At 35.0% G+C, this 10,593-nt stretch overlaps 1 protein-coding gene across 1 annotated transcript; it reads right to left on the bottom strand.

Moving 5' to 3' along the window:
• Positions 1–427: 427 nt before the first annotated feature.
• LOC131640034 (uncharacterized) lies at positions 428–1,018 on the bottom strand. The gene has a single exon (XM_058910449.1). The coding sequence runs from the start codon at positions 1,016–1,018 to the stop codon at positions 428–430; it is 591 nt and encodes a 196-aa protein (XP_058766432.1).
• Positions 1,019–10,593: the final 9,575 nt, after the last annotated feature.

The raw sequence follows: 10,593 nt of genomic DNA, 5'->3' as shown, positions 1-10,593 counted from the left end.
CCCAAATGGAGTAACTCGTTCTTGGAGACCCGTGGTAAATGATGCCTGTGTCCTCATGATGATGTTAGGACCAGATGATATTGTGTTGACGGTGGTAATCTCCTAGATATGTTGATATGTTTGGTAATTATGTTGGTTTAGATCAACTAATGTTGTTGAATTTGAATGTTGATGTTGAGTGTTTTTATCTATTTTAATATATGTTATATGTGTTGTCGTAATTGTAATGTTATTTATGTTAAATGCGAAAGATCTGTGTTGTCGTAATTGTAATGTTATTTATGTTAAATGCAAAAGATCTGTGTTGTCGTAATTGTAATGTTATTTATGTTAAATGCGAAAGATCTGTGTTGTCATTAAACGTCATTATATAATTGAAAACACTGTATTAATAATGGTGCATAAAATTTAACAACAAAATAAAACACTATACATTACTGGTTCCAACATTTGGACAATTCGTTCGGTTGTGACCAGGAAGACGACACAACGCACATTTTCTCTCCAACTTATCATACTTGTCCATTTCCGTTCTAATACGTGAGCTCACCAGACGGTCTTTCTTGTTCCTCCGCATCAATGGGTTGTGACAAATTTGATCTCCTTCAAAGGAGGGCCAATACTCATCTAATGGTAGTACTGGAAAACTTGTGTTGTAAACACCGAATAACTTTACGACTCTGTAAACGCCGGACAGTAGAGCATAGGCGTCTTGGCGCACCACAGAACATGCAGCAATAACGTGTGAACAAGGAACACGGTAAGCTTGACACTTTCCACAGTCACACCAAAGATCTTTTAGGTTTACCTTGTAATCTCCCATAGGCTTTCCTTCACCATGGTCCATTGTCTCCTTCACACTGAAAGTGTTATGGTTATAGTCAAATATTCTTACATGATGCGTGCTGGATTTTGCCATTTCTTCTTTCATCACCTTCATGCAACTTTCTGTAAATGTTTGTCCAGAACTCAATACTACACTCCACTTAGCACCCCTTTCAGCAAAAAGTGTTCCCATCCTATAGTATGTTGCACGCACCAATGCCGTAATAGTGTGGACAATATAGATGCAAGAGTGTGGACAATATACATGCAAGAGTGTGAGAAATTTTGGGTGAACTATTTTAATACAACACTTTAATTTTCGTTGACTGAATAAATGCATTCCAACAGCTCCGCCCAATGGATAAGCGGATGTCAGGAAAAAGACACACCTCTGCCCAATGAAGCTGCGGAAGTCAACATAATTTAATGGGGTCCGCCCATTCCAGCTGCGGAAAGCATTAAATGGTCAGACAAAATTACACTGATCCGCCCATTCCAGCTGCGGAGGTCAGAGAAAAATAAATGCCTCCGCCCATTTGATCTGCGGACCATAATGAAGTCAAAGAAATTTTAAATTTTCTGTCACGAATTAAATTACATTCAACCCATATTTACTATCTAACACCAACTATTTTTAATTTTTACTCTACATTTCTCAATTCAAATTCCTTTCTCATACAAATACCTTTTTCAATACAATTTCACTCCCACTTTATTTCTTCTCATACAATTTTCAAATATTTCTATCCTACAATTTCTTACCCTCATAACAAAAAAATGTCTCTGTTAACACTCGGAGAAGAACATCGAGGCACACCGAACAACCTTATGGCATATGTAAGTATCTTTATATATTTTTTTCTTCGCTTTTTATAATTTTTAGTTAAATTAATTATTTGTTGTTATTATTGTATTTTAGGATATAAACAAATTTCGTCCTCGGTCACATAGTTTTGTTGAAGTCGACGATAGGATCTGCCCGTATTTGCAACAAGCGGGATTTGGCCATGTCATAAACATTACCTCCTATGGCGTAGATAGAAAATTCCTCCTAGCCTTATGCGAAAGATGGCGACTAGAAACGCACACTTTCCATCTACCAACCGGTGAATGCACCATTACGCTTGAAGATGTTCATATGTTGATGGGTTTACGTATCAATGGTTTCACAGTAGCTGGATCTACAGCCGTGCCTTATTCTATCGCTTAAGAACTACTGGGTGAACCATTAACAAACACAAGTAGAAAGGTCCAATTCATTAAAATGACTTGGCTCAAAGAAAAATATGAAAGCCGAATGACATTAACCGATGCTTCCACCGTCGAAGAAATTGTACAAAAAGCTAGAGTTTATATTTTGTTGCTTTTTGGAGGTCTATTATTTCCTGTTACTAATGGTAACACTATACATCTGCAGTATTTACCATTATTATCTGATTTTAATAAAACAAGTAAGTATAGCTGGGGATCTGCAACTCTAGCACATCTGTACAGACACTTGTTTAGATGCGCCAAAAAAGAAGTGCATAATTTTGCAGGTTGTGGAGTCTTACTTCAAGCTTGGGGGTGGTCGAGAATGCCGAGACTAGCACCAGTGAATCGTAACCCATACACTTTTGCATATGCAACCAAGTACGTTTTAAATATTTTTACAATTATATCTTTATTTTTTTAGGTACTAATTATTTCTTTTTTTAGGTGGTCTACACATGGGATGTATTATGAAAAAACACCCCATCATTGTGCTCCTGGATATCGAACGTTCATCGATCATTTCGAGCCGATTGATGTAATATATTTAACACTTAAATTAATTAATACTATTTCATATAACTATTTTTTAACTAAACAATTGTATGTAACAGTTTACATGGAGGCCCTATCTCGAAATCGAAGATCTGGAACCAACTGATAGTGACGTGTGGAGTTCAAAAACTTTTATCATAAGCTTCACTTATGTTGAAATGCATCATTCAGATAGGGTTAAGCTCCAGTTTGGCATTAAACAGGGTATACTGAGTCCTCCAACTTGCATGGAAGAGTATCATAAAAGTCAATTATCCGATCAATGGCCATACGATGATTGGAAAGACCATTACAAGAATGAGCGTCTTCAATGGCATAATCGCCATAAAACTGTCTTGCAGGGGGAATTCATGCCTCAAGAATGTAAACCGAGCCCAGATTACAGGCATGGTATGCCACTGTGTCAAATTTGTATTTATCGCCGAATAGATACTTGTTTGACCCTCGTAGCCAACCCTCCACCTCAAACTTCCAACAATCCAGACCACCTATCCCTAACATGCAACAACATTTTCATAACACCCAACAAAATTTTATTCCAACACAACCACCTTTTACCCCAAGCCAACATTATCATCACCAAAACCCATATACTTCATACACCCAACCACAAACACCATTCTCACAACCTACCACTTTCCCAACCTACGAACACCACTACAAAACACCCCAATACACCCAAACGCAACATACCACTATCCAACATAACCCATCTACATCTTACAACCAACCACAATACCACAACTACCAAACCCCCCAACAACAAATGCCTTTTTCTCAATCACAACAATTTACCCCAAATTCTTCACAAGAAAACTATGTCAACATGCAAACCTCAATGCATAACACCACCCAACAGGATTGGAATAACGAGGGGACCAGATTGAGTTATGGCAGTGCGACGGCGACTGATTTTATCAATGAAGAAATGGTCGAAGAATTATATGATCGCGGATATGAGATAGGTCCTTCTACTCAACCTGCAAATGATGAAGTGCCTCGTAGAAGAAGTACGAGAGATGGACATCCTCCTAATTGTGGAACCACCCAACAGTTACGCCGACCGGGTCGAGGTGGCAATTAAATACCGTTTACTTTACTTTATTGTAAATTTATTTTTTTTTAATTGCATTGTAATTTAATTTATCAATTAAAAGTATTTTATTTATATAAATATTATTTAATATATTTTAATTCAATTTATTTTAAAATTAAAAAAATTAATTGTATTATTTTTTATATTTAAAACAAAAAATATATAACATATATTAATTCAAAAATTAGATTTAGAAAAAAAAATCGTTTTAAACACATCCGCCATAGCAATGGGCGGAGCCTCTTAAATTTTCAACATGTCCGCCCTTCCCATTAGCGGAACCTAAAAAGCTAACACACCTCCGCCCATCCAACTGGCGGAGCTCTTATACCAATAACCAAACTTTTCTGAAAACATGGTATATTGGGAATTTGTTCCAAAAGTATGGTATATTGGGTATAAAGTTGCAAAAACATGGTACATGCATAAAAAATCTGAAATCGGGGTATCATAACATGAGAATTTAGAAAAGGAATCAAGAATTAGGAGGCTCTGATAAAAGTAAGGAAACAAATCTTTGATAGAGCCAAACTACACCTAGATGACAAGAATTCTAAATAACTCCATCCCAATTTAGGAAAACCTCTACACTAGAGGTATTAAATGTTATCCCCTATATTATAGATGCAACTCTAAAATAGAGTCCATGAACCACTGTTTCATGCAGCGTACTTGGGCTACTCAATTTTGGTTTGGGCCATCTCTTGACATAAACTCTAGCTATAACAATAAGCAAGGATTTACTTATTAGATTAGGAACAATATACAAGAAAAAGATAATCAATGTATAGCTCAAATGTGCAACATCATTGATACTATTTGGTATGCTAGACACATCCTTATCTATGAGGAGAAAGTCATACCATTTAATGAAGCCATTGATAGGGAAATACGAGGGTTTACTAACTTCTAAAACACTATAAAACCTTATAAAAAGAAGAAACAGAAAAACATCAAAGACAATACAACAAAAAAAAAATAGTTCTGCCGACATCTATTTTGAGAATCAATAAAGGAACTCACCAAACATGGAAGAAGCCATAAGAAATAGCCTGAATATTTGAAATGAAAAGGAGAACAACAAAGTAGAATTCAAACTAAGGAATAAATCTAGAGAAGGCTATACCTAAAATCTTAGATAATGCAGAGAAGAGTATGATTGAAGAGCACAAGAATCATCAACAAAAAGCTTCTAAAAACTAACAAGAAAGCAATAATAACTATCATAAATCTCAAGAAAATAAGCAAACAACAAGAAACAACATGTATATACTCACCAAATAAGAAGAAGGAAATATGAGAACAACCAACAATTCAACATACATAATACTAAAAATTTAATAAATAATTTTTTTCCAGAACAACAAAGGTGTAAATATAATAGGAAAAAATATAATGCTAGAAGTAAAACATACATCAGATCAACTTTAATGTGTCTAACCAGACAAAAACTATTGAAAGAAACAAACAACCTTGAGAATATCCAAGACAAGTAGCAGAATTAGAATAACAACGAAATGGAAAGCAAAAACCAAACAAAGAACACAAAGAAGGAAAAGATTACCAAAGAGCATAAGGCTTCAGATAGATAGAATAACCTAGATTGAATCAAATCTGACCACAACAAGAATATATTCAATATGAATAGGCTCAGATATGCAGAGAAAGGAAAACTACAAGTCAAAAACTACAACTACAACAACATGCGGTTAAAAAGCTTCATAACCAACATACAAAGTAGTTACCGCATATATAAAGTGATAAACATAACTCTAGATATCAAAAAAAGTAAAAAAAAAAAAAAAGGTGTTAGAATAAGGATAAAGGTGAAATAAACGACATGCATCAAACCTAGAAGGGTACTAGTAACATGCAAATAGTTACCAAGGAGTAGTTGAAGATAAAGGAAAAGTATACGAGATTAGAACTAAAGATAGAGAAAATGCATATATAAAAAGGAAAAAAAGGAAAATATACTTACCAGTAGTAGCTAGAGTAAAAAAATTTCAAAGTCCTCATATGTCGAAGTGGAAGAAATCATATATGGGGTGGGTCAAATAAAATGTAGATGCAAGTCTCAATATGAAAGGGTATTGGGGAATATGAGCCATTTTCATATGTGAGAGGGGAGAGACTATGGTGGTGATATTGTAAAAGTGTCAAAGGAAGTAACGATCATCTCATGGAAGAAATGATAGTTCTAAAAGTGGAGGTTGAGATATCAATGGACTGTTGCTTCCAGAAAGTTGAGCTTAAAACTGACAGCGAGACTCTAGAAAAGATGATGAATGATGATGATCAAGTTAGAATGGAGATATACATGGTTTGCAAATATATCAAAAGGAAGATGAAAGAGAACTTTATAGCAGATGGAGTTTTCTACACCAAAAGGGAAAGTAATATTGTAGTTACTGTGACACGAAAAAATACCCTCGAAATCAACAAGAGTCACCACCAAAGTTTATTTTTATAATCAGTTTTACAAATAAGAGTGTTTGCTTTCATTATTTGATTTTTCTAATTATTGCGAGATATATAAGGTGAAATAAAAGAAAAAAAATTAGCTTTTTTATTAGGGTGTTTGGCGAGACATTGGATATCACTCATACGTATCTCTTGGTGCGATGGAGAACTCAAATCTAAGTAGTTATTAGTAGCATATGTTTTCTTGTTGGTTAATTTTAGTGAACAATGTTTAGGTCGCATTCGAGCGATTAAGCATTGCTTGCTTTTCGCGCATGAGGGGAATGAACTGTTTGCTTGTTTGTCGCGTTGGAATGGATAAAACATTGTTTGCTTATGAAAAAAGGTTTAGTCTCGATGGGGATAAAAGTGTAGGTTTGATTGGTTGTCATTGTTTTTATGTGAAAGACGAATGCTCGGTTGGAAAAAAGGAGTATGCCTCGGGTCCGATTATTCAGGGATCAAGAGGATGTACATCCAATTGTCCTTTTTAATCCATATTTGATTTATGAAAGTTTTCTGTGAAAGATGAATAATCGTTTAGAATGAAGCATACACTTCAGGTCTGATTATTCGAGGATCAAAAGGATGTGCATCCAATTGTCCTTTTTAATCCAAGTTTAACAAGTAAAAGACTCATGCAGCCGCACGAGTTCTGTCATTTGTAACTTTAAGTAAAATTAATAATTGTAATGATAAAATATGTAAAGTAATAAAATATGAAATAGTAGCAAGTCGTGACCAAAATGTTTTATTCACGGATAATATTAATGTCAACAACCACATGAAAGAATTAGTTTTGTAATTTTCCCCAACAAAAGGGGATACTTTTTGGTATCTAATAGAAAAAACATGCCCAAAAAAGGAAAAATAAGAAGGAAATGGAAATTCTCAAAATGATTCCACCATTATAGGACACCGCTTCTTGAAGTATTTCCCGACTCCGCTGTAAGTAATAGTAAAAATAAATAAATATATAGGAATTTATTGACAAAGTTTAGGTAAGACGAACAATCGGTAAGAATAAAGTAAAAACTTTGCGTGCGATTATTCGGGGATCTAAAGGATGTACATCTAATTGTCCTTTTTAATCTGGTTTTTTTTTTTTGAAAAAAATGATTTTTATTTTAATTGTGAAAAATAGTTTGATTTTGTTATTTTTGGCGAAAGATAAATAATCGATTAGAACAAAGTGTAAATTTTGCGTTTGATTACTCGAGGATAAAAAAGAGTGTACACTCAATTTTCCCTTTCTAATTCAGTTTTTGATTGCGAAAAGTTCTAACGGAAGATGAATGATCGCCTCGAGCAAAGTGTACACTTTGCTTCAGATTACTCGAGGATAAAAAGAGTGTGCATTCAATTTTCCTTTTTTTAATCTGGTTTATTAAACAAAGATTTTGAATTCAATTAAATCATATTGCAAAATAAAAAAAAGTAATGTAAAGACGCAAATTGAGTTAACGCAACGCGAATTCACGTAACATGCGAATTGAGTTAACATAGCATGAATTTACATAACGCGCGTGTCATACCCTGATTTTTTACCCTAAGATTCCCCAATCATTTACATTCCTAACACATATCAAGATTGTAACGCCCATTTTATTTTAATTATTTATTTGATTGTGTGTTTTGTGAATTATTTGATAATTATGTGATTAGTTGGTTTTATGTTATTTTATTAGGAATTAGTAGTAATGATTTAGTGAGATTATTAGTATTGGGCCTAACTTAGAGAGTTAGCATTAGTATTTGGGAGGTGTTGATTTAAGCCCATTAGTAATAATATGAAAGTTAGTAAGATTAACAAAACAAGAGAGAATTGGGAAAATAGAATTAAAAGTGACATTTGGTGAAAGAGAAGAGAAAGAGAAGATAAGAGGAGAAGAAACTAGGGCAAATCTCAAATTGAAGATTAGATTTGTCTTCAATCCAAACCAAGGTAAGGGTTGGATTCTTTCATGATAAGAGATTGTATGATGATAGATTATGGTGGAGTTTTGATTATATGCTTAGTATCCATGTTTGTGAAATTGAGATTGTTAGGGTTTATGCTAGATTCTATGAGTTGTGGCTCTAAACATGTTTTGAATATAGATTGTTGAGGATAAATGTTAAATACTGGTTATATGCGCTTTTAATTAATGTATAAAAGTGGTTTTGAGTGGTGGAAGGGCTTTTTCGCATAACTGAGTTCTCTGTTATTTTTCTGCATAATCGCACGTCCGCTAAGGGGGATCTGGTCCGCTAAGTGAAGTCTGGGAACAATTTTTGAAAATCGCGAGTCCGCTAAGCGAGATTTCGAGGATGGAACTTTCTGCCATTTTCAGTTAGCGCGCTAGAGGTCTGTTAATCGAACCCTGTTAAGCAAAATTTTATGAAACTTATTTTGTCGTATCTTTTGATCCGTAACTCCTTTTTATGCACTGTTTGAACCTTCGGAAAGCTGAAATTAATTCCTATTTAATGAAAATGATTAGAATGACTTTTGAAAACTTTTCTTGAATTGTATTTTTCCGAATATTGTGATTTGTTGTGAAGTGGAATAATGTTGTAGGATGATACGACATAGTGACGTGATTGAGAAGTGATGAATTACTATAAATAGTAATGATATTGTTATTATCGTTGAATTTTGACATTGAGTTGATGTTGTTTACCCGATGTTGTGACGTGTTATGAATGTTTTATTTTATGGATGTGCATCATTGAGTCGCATCCATTGCGTAAGAGATGATTAGCCTGAAAATGGCAACGACGATGGCCTGAAAATGGCAACAACGACTATTAGCCTGAAAATGGCAACGACGATGGCCCAAATGGCAAATGTTTGAGACGGGAGTTTTACTTCAAATAGTACCACATGCATATGCATAATGTTTATTCGCATATTGAGTTGCATTTTGAATTGTTGTGATTATGAAGTGGATGTTATACTATGTTGATGATATAGTTGTGAATTTGAATTCTTTGTTATAAATGATTGATAACATTGATGTTGTGATGAAAGTTGTTTTGAGATGAGAAGTGGTGAAATTTGTATGATCTTATCTTTGCTATAAGTACTATCATACGTTCCTTTATACTGTTTGATATCTCACCCCTTCTGTTTGAATGTTACCCTTTGTTGGTAACGTGTAGGTAACCAAGATGAGTAGCTGTTGTGGTTAGTAGCTCGAGTTGGTGTCCTTTGCTCTGATACGTAGCACTCAGGGGGATTGGCGCTTGTTTTGTTTCATTTTGTTATATTTATGTTGGATTATGATGTTTCCTTGTGAAGAAGTTTGTGTATTGTGCTTTCATGTTGGACTAAGATGCTATTGTTTGAAGTTTATGAGTTTATGAATTCTGCTGCATTGTTTATTAAATTTGAATTGGTTATGAATTCTCCCCATGGATATGTGTTATGTATCTTTCTTAATGAGCTTGTATGCGAATATGTTTTAAGTTGATAAATGTGACGCCTCAATTATGTTGTTTTGAGATTTTTGCACTCTGATTTTCTTTATAAACTGTTGGGTAGATTTGAGGTGTTACATTAGTGGTATCAGAGCAGGTCGGTCTGTCCGACCAAGTTTTTGAGTCGTAGTGTGGTCTAACAATCGAGTATTGTTATTTAGTTTTGGTTGCTCTTTGTGTTGGTGTGACGAGTTAAGATGGCCGAAAGGAATGATGTTGCAATTGCTGCTGCTTTGGAGGCAATGGCTCAAGCTTTACAGAATCATCTGAATGCTAAAGAGAATGATGGATCTCGTAGCTTGGCGACTTTCCAAAGGTAAAATCCGCCTATCTTCAAGGGTACGTATGATCCGAATGGAGTGTTGACTTGGTTGAAGGAGATGGAGAGAATGTTCCGTGTGATGGATTGCACTCCAGCGCAGAAGGTTCGGCACGGGACTCTTATGCTAGCAGTCGAGGCTGATGACTGATGGCTAGAGACTCGTCAGAGATTGGAGGTGCATGTGAGGAGATCACCTGGATCGTATTCCGTAGAGAGTTCTTGAGGAAGTACTATCCTGACGATGTTCTGGGAAAGAAAGAGATTGAATTCCTTAAGCTGAAATAAGGGAATAAGTCGGTGGTTAAGTATGCTGCTAAGTTTGTTGAGTTGTCTAAGTTCTATCCGCATTATAGTGAAGTGACTGTTGAATTTTCAAAATGAATCAAGTTGGAGAATGGTTTGCGCTCTGAGATCAAGAAAGGGGTTGGCTACCAGAAGATCCGTGTCTTTGCGGATTTGGTTGATTGTTGTCGCATTTATGAGGAGGATAGTAATGTGCACTATAAGATGGTTAGTGAGAGGAGGGGCAAGAGCCAACAAAACCCTGGCAAGCCTTATGATGCTCTAGCTGGGAAAGCTAAGCAGAAAGATGTTGAAGGCAAGATAACTAGTGGGGGAG

This window comes from Vicia villosa, unplaced genomic scaffold (assembly GCF_029867415.1).
Source record: "Vicia villosa cultivar HV-30 ecotype Madison, WI unplaced genomic scaffold, Vvil1.0 ctg.002903F_1_1, whole genome shotgun sequence".
Classification (NCBI taxonomy): Eukaryota; Viridiplantae; Streptophyta; class Magnoliopsida; order Fabales; family Fabaceae; genus Vicia; species Vicia villosa.
This window is presented reverse-complemented; position numbering and strand designations above follow the sequence as displayed.